The sequence below is a fragment of the Canis lupus genome, chromosome 8, assembly GCF_003254725.2.
Source record: "Canis lupus dingo isolate Sandy chromosome 8, ASM325472v2, whole genome shotgun sequence".
Taxonomy (NCBI): Eukaryota; Metazoa; Chordata; class Mammalia; order Carnivora; family Canidae; genus Canis; species Canis lupus.
In genome coordinates, this window is record NC_064250.1 from 15,811,933 (window position 1) to 15,827,158 (window position 15,226).

The 15,226-nt window shown below is 32.3% G+C and overlaps 1 protein-coding gene and 1 non-coding gene across 21 annotated transcripts in view; both read left to right on the top strand.

Annotated features, from left to right (window-relative positions):
- The window catches only part of MIPOL1 (mirror-image polydactyly 1), a 326,942-nt gene that overhangs the window by 68,927 nt on the left and 242,789 nt on the right, over window positions 1-15,226 (top strand). For 17 of the 20 annotated variants that reach the window (XM_025443782.3, XM_025443777.3, XM_025443771.3 and 14 more), the window contains one exon: window positions 14,861-15,080. In XM_025443782.3, the coding sequence (XP_025299567.1) occupies window positions 14,861-15,080 (220 nt within the window). The remainder of the gene's footprint in view (window positions 1-14,860; window positions 15,081-15,226) is intronic. The other 3 variants (XM_025443788.3, XM_025443786.3, XM_049113062.1) reach the window with 1 other exon arrangement.
- On the top strand, window positions 4,155-4,308 carry LOC112658128 (small nucleolar RNA SNORA62/SNORA6 family). The gene has a single exon (XR_003135529.1). It is a non-coding gene; the product is annotated as a small nucleolar RNA SNORA62/SNORA6 family (small nucleolar RNA).

Below are 15,226 nucleotides of genomic sequence, written 5' to 3' on the forward strand. Positions count from 1 at the left end.
TGGATATTTCTTATTAAATTTTGGTGGTTTTTATTAAATTGGCAGAAATGTGGTTCAGTTGTTTATAGTGCTCAACAGTCGACTGAAAATAGCTTATATATTTATAAACAAACATATCTGCCATAAGTGTATGTATCTACAATAATATAGGGAAAAATGGTGTCCAGATGCCATTTAAATTTAGAATATTGTGAAACTTATTTAAATTTAGAACCTTTAGGGGTCAGTGTTCCCTAAGATAGGTTAAAAAAGGTTACTGTGCCTACCCAAATTAAATATTAAGTCTACTGTATTTATAATATTTCTTACCTCAAAATTGAAGGCAAAAATGGTAAGAATCATACAGCTTGAGGAAGCTTTAGACAAAAACCTATGAATTTTGTGAGTTTCTTCAATATGATTTTTAGGTTTACTATTTTAGGGAATTATATTTAATATGTATTTTATACTAGAGAAGTTATTTTCACTTACATATATTATCTCAATTTCTATATGAATCCTGTGTTCTTAAACTATTTACTTTTAAACTTAGAAAACAAACATGATTTTGAATCACTGTATTCATTTGAAACTCGAGATGAAAAACCACTGCTAGAACTGCTTCGAGTCCTTTCGTACGGTCATTTACTGGAGGCTAGCAAATATTTTAAAAATCTTAAATTGCTGAATTTAAGTAAAAAGCAACTGTCCTCTTTACTTTAGAATTAAACTAACAATTATCTTTTGTAAGCATGATTCTTACCGTTTTTCTATGGAGCAAAATAAATAACTAAAACCCAGCAAAAGGTAACTTGTCAGTGATTTGTTAGTTTCTTGTTGAGTCAGAATACTGTTTATTTTTGTTTGGCATTTGGAACCTGTGTGCCACCATCAGCCTCTTTTATTATTGGTTCATCTATCTTTCTGTCTTTTCACAAAGTATGTATTATTTTTACCTTTTGTCCATCGGTCGTTCTGTAATTGGATTATATCTCAAACTATTGCATGATTTGCGAGCATTTTATAAGGCGAGACATCTTTAAAAATACTACAGAGAAACATCTAGCATGCTTTTCAATGTCTGATCATTGTAACTAAAATATACTTGTAGAATTTCATATCATTTTCATAAACTTTCTTTTTAAGGCAGAGAAAAAGGAAATGGTGAGTTGCATAGAATGGCCATCTATTTCTACCAGCAAGATAGCTGGTAGGAAAAAAGATTCCTAGGCATTATGATTAGACACTGCTTGACATTCAGTGTTTTGAAATCTAGATACTTAATCATTCCCTGTTAAATTACAGGACTTGAATTGTATTTAATAATTGGCTTTCTATTAAGTAATGGTATATTTTCCTTAAAAATTATTGCAATATGTTTTTGTTTCATAGCAGAAAGTAAATTTTATTAGAGAACCAATGCACTTAAGAATTTCATAAAATGTTAAAATAGAAAAAAACAGGTTTTGGAGCTAGATAGACATGGATTTTAGGTTTTTTAATCTTCTACTTACTACCTACCTGGACTTGGACACAAATTTTGTAATTGTACTGAGTTTTCTTGTGTTTAGAATAGGGAGATAACTCCTTTTGGACTGTTTTGGAGATTAGGGATTGTGTATTTAAAAGCTCTACTGCAACATCTGAAAAAGGAAATGAGTTTATATAATCTGTAGTTCCCATACCAGAGTAATTATTTTCACTAGTGTGGTGGTGGTGATGGTCTTTTACACGTGCTTTAAAAAAAAAAAAAAGATTGTTAACATATTTTACAGGACCTAAATAATTGGTGGTGGTGGTTGTTATTGTTATTCTACCCAGCTGTGAAAGGTAGGTCTGTAAAAAAGTTTCAAAACTTTTAAGAAACCGATACAACAGTACTCGAAATGGTTACTATTAGTTTTATAAAAATATTCTTTTCAAATATAATGTTCATGATACCATTAGGAACTACATTTTTCAAAGTAGTGTAGCTTGTATTTAGTATGTTTATATTTGTTAGAAGAGAATATAAAATCAATAATATTCATTTAGGGTAGAATCTAATTTTCGCTGCATTGAAATCTCAATTGCAATAAAAATCTTCAGACTAGTGGCACCACACCTATCTTTCTTTTCCTTTTGGCAAGTGTGAATTTAAAAATGCATTTTTAAAATTTTCCATATGCCATAGAAGGGTTAAAAAAGAACATGTCCTAGGTCTGATTAAATTTACTATTTATCTCTATATGACCTAACTTAATAGGGTGCTGGTAGCTTCTCACACATGACTATCTAGGATATTTGAAGAGTGGTTTTAGGACTACTGGCAGCTGGTCAACAAGGATTGATTCATTTACAGAGGAAATGTTAAGGCTACTCTTAAAAGAATGGGGTTATTCTCTTTCATAAAAAAGTAAGTTTATCTTATTTTAAATAACTTAAATGGGATTCTTCACACCTTTTTTTCTAAGTGTGATATTAATGATTCCATTAACTACTGTTGGCCTAAGTTTAAAAAATGGAGTAAAAAAATGTTTACAAGGACAAGTTAAATTAAGTTTTCTGTCTGATTATAAAGTTTATGAGCTATGCTTTGAGATTCATTGTTTCTGATTTGAATAACTCACACTCGTGAATTTATGCCATAAATTCTATTTTTTCTTTATTTTTTGGCAGTTTTTAAACAGTTTTTATTTTGAAGAGAAATTTTAGGTTCACAACAAAATTGTGAAGGAAAGTGTAGAGTTCCCACTATATCCCCTGTTCCTTAGCCACCTTCTTAACACACACACAACTTTTCCCACCATCAACATCCTCCACTATAGGGGAACATTTGCTACAATTAATGAACCTACCCATAAATTCTGAATAAGGGGTGAAGTTTGTGGGATAATAGGAGTCTTACCTTCTGTTTTTGCTTTTAATTATTTTAAATCAGTTTAGGCTATACTCTTCATGTGGAGTTCTTACTATACCTTTGGTCCTTTATTTTATAAAAATGATAATTATTAATAATAAGCACAACAAATCAGAAATTTCTTTTTTTTAATAGGTTTAATTCTCCCCCATTATTTCTGTACTAATGGTATGATCCTCTCTTTGTACAGCTTGTAACTTTTTCTTTGATTTAAGGAAATCAAACTCTACTTTTATATATAAGCTCTAGCAAATTTATTTGTGGCCAGGAAACCATTATTATTTTTTTTTAAATAGAAAAAAAAATCTTTATTTTTCAAAAGTTTTTTGCTCACCATCCTTAAGATTCTGAGGTCTTTGATAAAAATCATCATTGATTTCTGGTTATATCCCGTTCATGCTAGAGCACTTCCTGGACCACATATGTACAACACAAATTTTAATATAACATTGAATTTTGAATTTTTATTAGAAATTAGGATATCAGCTAATTATATTTAAGGTAGCCATTATGGTCTCCATAGTGGCTATATTTTTTTACCTTTAGTATGATTACTATAAAGTCCTGAGTGTGTACTGGCATTTTGTTGATTTTGGAGATCTGAATCAATATACATGGGTGTATAGACTGAAATTATAGCCATTTACACAGTCGGTCCAGGTTAATTGGCTCTTTGTAGAGTAGCATTGATGTGACTACATTTACTCACTAGTTTTGGGTTGTATGTGTGTGTGTGTAAGTAATTCAGAACAGCCTAACATGTAGGACATTGTTAACTTTTAGGGAGTAGTTTCAGATGCAGTTTTTCTTTGTGTTTTTTGTTTTTTCTTGGAGAATGTGAAAAGGCAAACAACAAATAAAGCTACAAAATTTTGAAATTCATAGTCTAAATGACTGAATTAAAAATATTCTGATCTGGAGCTTTGGGGTAGATTCAATAATTTTATGCCAAAGAGTGAAATTGTACTGATAAGGTGTAAATTAAAAGTATTTATTTTTAAAAATCCTATTTGACTTTTAATTTTTGAGTAAGTCTAGTCTTCACATATGGAAACTTTCTGGGACTTTAAAGTCAGGATGCTGCTAGTGGGTGAAGATGTTCATATTGATAAAATTATACTTGTGGAATAGATACTGAATATATTAGTTTTTGCTAATTAAATATTTTTAAAATTAAAATTAAATTCTCTTTTTCAGTGGTTTCACTGGCTGTACCTAAGGTAATTTGACATGTACCAAAATATAGTAATGTTTCTTGATTTATCAAAATTAAGTACATGCACATTATTAGAGCTTGGAGTTGAGGCCTCTGACTGGCCAATGAGCTTGCAAGTGTAGGTAGTGTGCTACTAGAGGGGCAAGTCTTTCAGTAACACCACAGGGGTCTCTGATCCAATGAGTAGAGTTTGATTGTAATTCTTGCTACAAGTATAAAAAATAAAAATAAAGAAAGAAAAGAAAAAATTAAAGCATTAACAACCTTTATTTTGTTCTTTAATTAATGTCTTTTTTATTTCTCCCCCCCCATTCAAAATTTTCAGATTAATATTAATCAGATTAGAATAGGTGGGGTTTAATTTAGCATTAGTTTTCTCGAACCAACATGTATTAGGGGAAATACGATAGGAAAGATAGAACGAATACATCATCTTTAAAATTTGGGCTTGTGTATAAACATTTGGGATGTGGAGTATAGAGTATTCTGGATTCTTTCCACAGATTAAGTGTAAAGAATTTATAACTGGAAAGAATTCCTATTTTAAGTAGATTAGATATTTTTGAATTTTTGTTAAAAGTCAAGTGTTGCATATTTGTAGTCACTGAAACTTTATACACAACCGTTTTTAAGAGTTTAGAGTTAAAAAAAATAATGATTTCAGTTTGGCAAATCTGATTGTTTCCTTTTAGAAATCTTCAGTGCCCATATTTAGTCAATCAGTATAGAGTTTAAGGCCAGGACAAGGCTGCATTAGTCCAGGTAAGAAGACCAAAGACAAAACAAAAATTTTCATTAAAAAGCCAATACGTGATCTCTTGAGAATGCAGTAGAGACTTCCTCTGCATTTTTAACAGGCTATTTGCTAAGATGTTCTATATTGGTCTTTTATTACCTTTTTTTTCCTTAAGTCTCTTCCCTTTCCCCAAGTCATTTGAAATGAAAACATTAAATTTTTTTTTTACTTTTCTCAGGCTTGTTTTCGCTTCAGATATTTAGTGCTTTTTTTTTTTTTTTAATTTATTTTTTATTGGTGTTCAATTTACTAACATACAGAATAACACCCAGTGCCCGTCACCCATTCACTCCAGATATTTAGTGCTTTTTAAGAAAGTTATAAATGTTAACTCTAATATGGGGCTGATGATACTATAACTGACCAACAATACACTTGTATAGTAGTCATGGTTGATTGATGAAATGGGAGTCCCCTACCTTTTCCTTCTATGCTTTTGTGGTTTTTTGGTTTTGTGTTTTGTTTTTTTTCCTGGAGAAACAAATGGTAGATTTGAATAAAACACACATCATTTGCATAGAAAGTTATGTAATGATGCCATATAGAGTATAATGATTTCCTAATACCTTGTATTTAAAGTAACCTGAATTACAATGAGAGATAAACAGAATATTTACCCATCCCTTATGAGCTGCTGCTGATATGTAAATTTATTCTTCTACTTTGCACAAATATACTTTTGAGCTACTGCTTAAACACTTTGAGGTCCTTAGTCAAACAGTTTTAATGATGCCTCCAATATTATGAAAGTGTGACATTTGATGAATGTCTCATATAGTTTTGATATCTGGGCACATGTCAACAAAAAAAATTGAACATTGGTTTGTCATGCAACACCTAGATAATTTATAATTTTACTGTTTATATCCATCTTGACATTTTTTATCTGCCAAAGGCAGGTTTCATTTGGAATCTTAATCTGAGATTTATTTGGTGGATCTGGAAATCATAGCTAGGGTTCCCACAGGAAATGGTCCATCTACCAACAGATTAAATGGCAGTCCTGCAGTTGTTAGGGGAGCTCTGCATTTAACACACATGCATACTCATTCAGTCAGCACTGTGGAGAAAAATTAAAGTAGTAACCCAGGTTTAGGAACAATGTAGCTAAAAAGTCCCATATTTGCTGAATGACAAAGGGTTATATAGCAGCATTTCATTTTATTATTCGTGCTTGAATTTCTTGTTTGCTCTGTTGAGTCTGCTGACGAATACTAATAAATGCCTGCAACAATCCAGACGAGAGATGCCTGGCAACAAAGCTATGCGGTGGACCTCCCTGATCTTCTCCAGTTCACAACCTGACCTTTTGAAAAATTGGCTGGGCTAAGCTGCAGAATTTGGGTGTAATGGTTATTGTTAACTCCAGCTTTAGGATTTATTAATTTGTGTGATCAAGACTTACCTATACTTCAAAGTTTCAAAAGACCAAACACAGTCATCCATCCATTAGAACTAACATTGTGTTTCAGTGATTTCCACTTAGTGTCTGACTGGTGATTCTTCTATTTTGTTTTTCAGATCTAAAAATGCCCTTAAATAAAATGAAAAGCACAGATGAAATTCTGTCTTTTTTCTCTTTTTTCTCCAATAACAAATGTTACTGGGAAAGTTAGCATCCATAAGTGATTTATGAAATTGTTGAATTCATGGGCAGTCAGTATGTGTTTGCACTTAACAAACAAAAAATAGATAATTATGAAACTTGTTTTACTTGCAATTGTAGAAATTTAAGACTTACCAAGTTCATTATTCATATTTTAATTACTTTATATAAATTATTCTTATCACACAAATTGAGAAAGGCTGAAAAGGTTAGAAATGTATAGTAGGTAGCCAAATAATTCATATCACTGAGGCAGAAAAGAAATAAAGACCACTCATGTTAGTTAATAAAATTTGAGGACAGTTTTCACAATTATGTCAACCTAGATAATATTTGTAATGGTTTAAATAGGATGATACAAGTTTCACAGAGCTTTAATTTATGTGTTATGTTCATAAGTTAATTAGGTAGCCTAAGCTTTAGGAGATTATACTATTATACTGTGTTCATGGTCTTCATACAGTAAAGGATATTAAAATCTAGAATCTGAAACATTATGATGGAATTCAGTTCTTACACAGAAATCTGTTCTCTTCCCTAATAGAATGAATGTTGATGTGCTCCTGACTATTCAAACTTGATGAAACAAACACTTTTTAAAATTTGGTTTAGTACCACCACTTTCAGTAGCTTTTTCATAATAAAACAAATGACAAAATTCCAGTAAAATAAGTTTCATGGCTAACCAGTGGATAATTTGAAATATGATAACCCTAAATTTTCAGTTGTCTTAATCAAAGATGAAATAACCTCACCACTCCTTTTTGATATGTTTATCTAAATATGCAAACATGTATAAGAATGTAAAAGATGTAGTTTATTTTGAATGTTGAACCTTCACGTGCAAATGAATAAATTATGTGGTTTTTATGATTTTCCAACTTCATAAACCTCTATAAAATCCTACTTCAATATCTGATAGCTATATACTGCCTCTGCCCCATCCCCATATATTTTAAACTTCTTCATTATATATATTACATTTTATATTAGAACTACATAAGACTTTGTATCTGTGCTTTGCAACATGGTAGCCACTGGCTATGTTTGGCTGTGAGCACTTGAAATTCAGGCGATGGTGTATGTAGACCAATGAAAATAAAAGTTATAGTTCTTTCTGTTTTCTTCTTATTTCTGTTCAAGCCAAAATATATTAAAACCTGAGAGAGTATACCATATCCAAGTGACAAGTTTCCATTTTTTAAGCCAGAGATCCAAAACTTACCTAATTTCTTGTGATTCCTAAATTAGAATCTCTGAAGGATAAGTGCCTGTGATCTACTAGCTATAGCCCTGATTATATCTAATTTTGTGCCATTGTAGTAAATGCTCAAATTATGTTACAGAAATAGACTATTTAAATTTCTTATTTTCTTGCTATGGGATTAAATCTCAGAAATAATACTATTAAATTTTCTTTCTGTGTGATGAATTTTCTTTCAGGATTTTTCCTAGTGTCAGGATTTCTAAATTTCGAAGTCCTATTACTTCTGTAACTTAATAGTTTTATAATCTGTAATGTGCTTTAATTAAACCATTATATGTTAACTACAAGTTTTACCTAAGTGTTATCTCTTTATGTTTGTCATTATATGAGCATTATATGATTTGTATAAATACAAATCATTGTATTTATTTTTATGTCCATGTCTTTGGATATTTTAATAAGAATATTTTAATTTTATTATTTATTCTTTTTATATCTTAATTTAAAAATCTTTTGCTTAAAAAAAAAAACTTTTGCTTTTAGCCAAGCAGGTTTTTGCAGATAATAATAGCTAACATTTATTGAGAGTGTACTCTGTGCTGAAACTTTTCCAAGAGATTATATAATTTAAATAATTTAATCCTCATAACAACCTTTTGAGATAGGTGCTATTATTATGTACTTCTATTGATAGGGAAATTAATGAGGTTAAGTAATTTGCTAAAGGTCATATAGCCATGTGGTGGAGCCCGAATTCAAACCCTGCTGTTTATCTTTAGCTCATGCACTGTGGCTTTGCTTGGAAGATCTAAATACGCCAATGTTCTACTTGGAAGATCTAAATTTTTCTCTTGTTCACTCAGATGAGACCACTGAGATATGGCGCAAGTTTCGATGTCTTTTTCTTTTATGTTTGGCAAAGGATGGGGAAGCCCATATATGTATCTATGTGGGAAACTAACCCTCCCCCATATAAGGAAACAGCATTATTTAGTAAAGGAAATAAATAGTATTTGTACACACATATAGATAACCTACATTTAACTTCCAGAATGAACTGGTAGAAGTTATTTGGGGCTACTAACTGATACTGCTGTTCTGATTATGTTGAAACTAATACTCACTTAGAGAAATCCTTAACTTTTGAAAAAAGACAATATCTTTTGTTTACAATATGGGACTACTGTAGTAATTAGACCATCACATCAAATTTACAGTCTTATTTAGTAGCAAAAAGTGTGTCCTATCATTTTGATGTTCTTATATAATGTAATAATAGACAATATACAAAAGAAAGAAGCTATAAACACAAGATTTTTGTTCGTTTTACATTTACAAAATCAAATGCCATTGGTTTAAGTAATCATCCCTCCCCTCCAAAAAAAAAGTTTAACGAAGTGGTGACCAATTGTGTGAGCAAGCATTAGGGAGCATATTAACAAACTGCCTCCTTTATGGTTCGTTTTAGCTCTAAATGCCCCTAAGTAGCACCTGCATCTGAAGGTGCAAGAGATCCATTTATTTGAATGTACTTGCCTATTTCTATTGCCCTTTCTTTTTTCTACCCTGAGCTCTCAGGTAGCTGGCATGTTGCTATTCTGAGTAACCCTGGTAGGGTCCCTAGAGACAATTCTAGCTCAACCACTCTGAAGAAACAGCTCTGTAAACAGTATTGACCCCCCCAGGGGACCATCAAATCCGTTTACACAGATACCAGTTGTCACAAACTATTTACAAAGCCAGACAGAACAGAATTTCCCAGCCTTTAAGAATCTCTGTTTGATTCTAGCCACCTCCTCACTTCTGTATAGTAGTTGAGAAATAACAGTTATTTTTGGCCACAAGTCATGATTTGTTGGGTAGCGTCAGTTTAACCAAATGTATTATACATTAACTAACGTATCATTGTCTGGAGAATTGGACTCAAAGGGGATTCTAGAGCTTTCTTTCCTAGAAAAGGAAATGGTATAATATTGTTAATTTTCTAGACTAAGGAATTGAGAATTTAATAGCAATGCTGGCATCGAGATAGCTGACAATACTGGTACCTCCAGAAGTAAAGAAAATTTGTTAGATCATGACAGTGGTCCATTGGAAATAGCATGAAAGTCAGTAGAGTGACACAAGGTCTTCAAACATATATTGCAGGTAGCCTCAGCACATGTTTTAAGTATTGAGATTCCCCATATCTTTATGAAATCCACTCATCTTGTCCAGATGAACAAACTGTCTCTAGCAATAGCAGTTTGAGGAATACCTAGTAGTAATCCTCTATAATATGATTTTCAAATGATCATAGTTTATATGGTAGTGATAGCATAAGATACTAATAGCGAAAACTGGGAAATAAATTTGGTTTGAAGTAGTCAGGTTCTTATGTCCAGGAATACAGTGTGCTCACAGAAGAGCAAATAAAGTATATAAAGGAATTGATAGTAGGCATAAAAACTCCCTGTCGTTTAACCCTTAGGAAAGAAAGACTTCAGAGTCTTATGAAGAATGAAGAAGAGATTGATAATTTATTCTCTAAGTCCATATGGAGAAATATATTTAAATAGTATTAATTCTGTTAGTCATAATGATAGAACAGTTAACAATGACATTGATTAAACACTGAAGCAGATTACTAAAGAAGATAGAGTTTCCATTTTAAACCATTTGAAAGAAAGGAATTAACAGGATAGTTTTATTTTAAGCTTTCTTCTGCCTGAAGATAAGAGTTTGAATCAAGAGTGAATGTTTTTTCTTTAAAACCTTTATCTTCTCTTTCTAATTGACTAGTGTGCCTGTAACTTCCCTTTTTGTTGCATTGTATTGCCTTATATATTTATATTTCTGTATGCAATACTTTTTTGGGTGATGGGGCAACCCAAAAAAGCTCAACCAAAGCTTTTAGTAGCTTCACCCCATTATCACTTCATAATGGTCTTTCTTCTGGGTTAGAGAGTTTAGAGAAAATAACTGAAGACTGAGTTAGAGTCACTAAATGCTCTCTTCTCTTGGTTAGAGACAGTATTAATTGAGAAATTAAAGTTAAGTCAGGCTTTGAAAAAGGTAAAGAAAACTTGGCAAAATGCAGTATGATGGAGCAGTATCTTCAAATTGACTTGAAAAGTCAAAGTGCATTATGCCTGTAAGTTACTCTCAAATATTATGGAAAAAGTTGTATGTGCAGATAGCCAGGTAAATAGGTAGATTTGGAGAGAATGAATAATAAATGTGGTAAAATGTTAAGATTTGGAGAACCTGAGTGCCTTCACCCAGTATATAGGAATTCTTCGTACTGTTTTTGCAACTTTTTTATAAGACAAATTATTTCAAAGTAAAAAGATAAAAAGAAATGACATACCTACAGTCAATTCCTGTCAGCTGTTTCATCTGTCTTTGAGCATGTTCATGCAGTCAGCGAAGTCTTGGCTCTCATTTCTTCTTTCTTTTCTTGCCATTTTTCTAAATGATTTCCGTGTCTTAATAGGTGACACTTTCAGTACCTAGATTCCTTAATTTCTTCTTCTCCAAGTACCTTCACCATCAGTCTATTTCATTAATCCATTCCCAGAACCACATCTTGGACTTTGTGTTACATATTACTCATTTTAGAAATTCTGACTTCCTCACTATAGCATCTTGTCATCTCAAGAAAGATATATAAGAAATGTCTGTTTTTCCTAAAGCTATTTCTTCTTTGTACCCATGCTTGTTGTTTCTGTTGTTTTTTCTTAGAGTATATCACCTTTTTCTTTACATCATCTAACTCAAACCATTTGGTAATTGATTGCTTCGTACATTCCTACTTGTCTTTTGTTGGAACAAATGCCTTTGTGAAATCTTCCCAGAGTCTCTATTTGAGCATTAGTATGTCTAGCATGTGTTTTTTTTTTTTTTTGCATGTTTTATATTTGGTCTCTATAGCTCTAGTATAGTCCTTATTACAATGTATGCAGATCATTAGAACAGTTTGCCTTACTCACTGTACTATAGAGTCCTTGAAGGTGAGTCTGTTTCCCACTTGTCTTTCTTTTTCTCAGTAACTTTCATATAACATATCACATTGAAGGTTTTCCATGATTATTAAATTAAGGAATAAGTAGATTAATTAGAAAGGTCAAACTTTTTATACAGAGATTGAATTCTGACACAGGATAATGCAACATGGCAGAATAGAAGAGCATTGAGAGAGGATTTAAGCAACATTTGCTACAATAGTTGGTCAAAAAAATTGGCAGACAAAAAGAAAATTTTGTATATCAGCCTTGTTTACCCTAAAGTAAAAGTAAATCTCAGTAGAAAAATATGGATAGTCTGGTTTACAGAACAGGCTCCAAATGTGTGATAAACAGTTACAGTTAGTCTGAAAGTTTTTAGTACAGAGAAAGATTAGAAGCATCTAGAATTAATCAGAGGTTCTTCAAAAATATTAAACATTTGGAATTCAAATCCAGAAGTACATTAGGACTTACTGAGTTTATTTCAATAATACTATAAGAGATTATAATTACTAAAATCCAGAAAGGATTTGCAGAGTCTTTTAATTGGGAAGGTCACACATCTGCTCTGAGTCTGGAGAAGATAGTATAGTCTGGGTGAAAAGGCACTGAATTACCAAGAGTTCAGCAGATCAGAAAACTTGACATTCTATAAGCTGAAGTAAGGAAGAGAGCTATAAATATAGTAAGCAGATAGCAAGTAGAGATACCATGGAGGGGGTAAAGTAAACGCTAGGAGTAGGTTAGAAATAAAAACTAAAAGAAGAAAGCTGCTGAACTAGACCTAGAAATACAGAGATAAAAGTATGGGACAAGTTGTAGATAGTGGTAAGATAATGGTAATGTGGATAATGGAAAATAGATCAAAGACTCAAGACTTAAGATTCTGAAGCAGTTGGTATAGTGTCATCCTGGAGAACAGGGAACTTTTTAGCTGGAAGTACTCCATGGCTCATCTTTTTTACCTTTTGGGGAACCTTTGTACCCATAAATTGGAGAATAGTATAGGCCCTAATAGTAACATTTTGGTACATCCCTGGGGACAAGTTGTGTTATTTTGATATTGCTTACAGTAACTATTTATAATTCTTTTTCATTTCAGTTTCAGTTGATCCTTGAACAGTCGGGGGTTAGAGGCATCAACCCCCATGAGTCAAAAATTCACATACAACTTTTGACTCCCACAAAATGTAACCGCTTAATAGCCTACTATTGACTAGAAGCCTTAGCAATAATAGTCAATTAACATGTATTTTGTGTATGTATTATACTGCATTCTTAAAGTAAGCTAGAGATGAGAAAATGTTACTAAGAAAATCATAAGGAAGAGAAAACATATTTACCGTGTTCTGTATTTATTGAAAAAAATTCACAGATAAGTGCAACTGTGCAGCTCAGATCCATGTGTTGAAAGATCAGTTGTACTTTTAAAGTTACATATGTTAAAAAGAATGGTTTATTGACATATAGTGGTATTCTTTAATGTCCATTTACAAAACTCCCTAATTTAGATTTGGGGGTTCCATTCTACTGACACCAGCCTCTTCTAGAGAAGTAGCATGATGAACATAGGAAGCAAACCATGTAAGCATTTTGCAATGTCAAAAACTTACAAATAGTCTTTAGATACCTAGAGTTGTTAGAGTTTAAATCAAAATAACATAATGTTGAAATCGCATAGATAGCTTACAGTATGTAATTATGATAGCACATTTCCCTTTTTCTTTCCTCAAACAAATTGAACTCGAGAGGAATTTACTAAAAACAGATGGTTTCTGATTTAGATTCAGCCACCAACAAGATAATGTCCAGGACTTGGAGTTTATAACTAGCCACACCTAATTTCAGCATATCTATAAGCAAAGAATTTCTCCTTAAGGAATGAATACTTTGTGAATGATAGCTTATTTATGAGTGCCCCTATTTTATTTTTATTCTGAAACTACTCTCCTTTGCTTTTCTGCTTAAAAGCATTTTAAGTTTGGCAGGTTGGAGAAGCCATCATCAACAAACAGGTGAGACTCACCTGCTTTTTAAAGTTCAAAGATTATTGATGCTAAAAACAATAAAGTATTTGTTACAATCAGTATTTGTGCCTATTGGTCTTTTACTGATAAAAGAGTTTGTTTTATGAACTTGTGTGCCATTTTCTTCCAAAAATTTCACCATATCATCAGATATACTATTCCTTTGAAATAGCTATTATTTATGAGTTACAGCTTAAAGTAACTCTTATGAAATAACCAGGCTTTACAAAAAAAATTCTTTCTTTTTTTTTAAGATTTTATTTATTTATTCATGAGAGACACAGAGAGAGAGAAAGAGAGGCAGAGACACAGGCAGAGGAAGAAGCAGGCCCCATGCAGGGAGCCCAATGTGGGACTTGATCCCAGGACTCCAGGATCACGCCCTGGGCTGAAGGCAGGTGCTAACTGCTGAGCCACTCAGGGATTCCCCCCAAAGAGATTTTCTAATGTATAATGTATATCTGATAAAATGGAAGTTAAAAATAATTCTTATACTGTGTTAATTTTAATATTATGATAATATGATAAAAATAAAAGCTAATATTTACTGATGTACTGAACACTAGACCAAGTACTTTACATATATTAACCCAGTTAATCCTCAGAGTAACTCAGGTAAAAGTACTATTAAATTCTCATTTTACAAACAAGAAACTTAGGCTTGGATAGGTAAGTAATATGACCAAAGTTATGTGCTTGGCAAAGCTGGAATTCTAATGTAGGCAGTCTGATACCAGAGTTGCATGCAGAGTATCACTTCCCTATAATCATTAACTTACTGCATCCTATTTTTTTGAAATCTAGAAAATAATGCCCCTATGTCAGTGTTTCTCAGCTTTGATTGTATGTTGGAGTTACTTGGACTCCAGCAGATTTTGATTTAATTAGTGTAAGATACGTTCTGGGCTAAGGATTTCCAGAAACTCCTCAGATTATTTCCACCTGCAGTCAAGGTTGTAAACCATTGCCCTAAATACCCACCAGAAGTGGACAAACTATACATGCTTACAATAGGAGGAAGACTAGTAAATGCATCTTTAAAACTATGAGAGCACCTATTTCCACAAAAATACTCATTTGAATGATTTCATATGTAGCTATGGTATTTCACATAACATTTGTTTTTGTTTTGTTTTAAATACAGAGATAGGCCACTATTATCTGGAACAAGAGACTACAGGAAGTAATATAAGTACAGAGCCAGATGAACAACCAACTGTGAATTCTAAGGAAGACATCCATCAGAAATCCAATGAATTAGTTAATGAAGCCACCCATGAGGACACAGAACTGCCAGGGCAGAAATCAAGGAATTTTCTTTATCCAGGTGATGAGACAGCTGACTGTACTGCTAAAAAATCCAAGTGAGTGCCCACAGCCTTAAATTTAGAAAATAAAATTGAGAGGACTCTTTCTTCTCTTCCTCCCTCCTCCATTCGTCCCTCCCTCCTTCCTTTTTGGCTTGGGCTAAGTTGAACATATCATTAATTTATTAGAATTCGGGCAATCT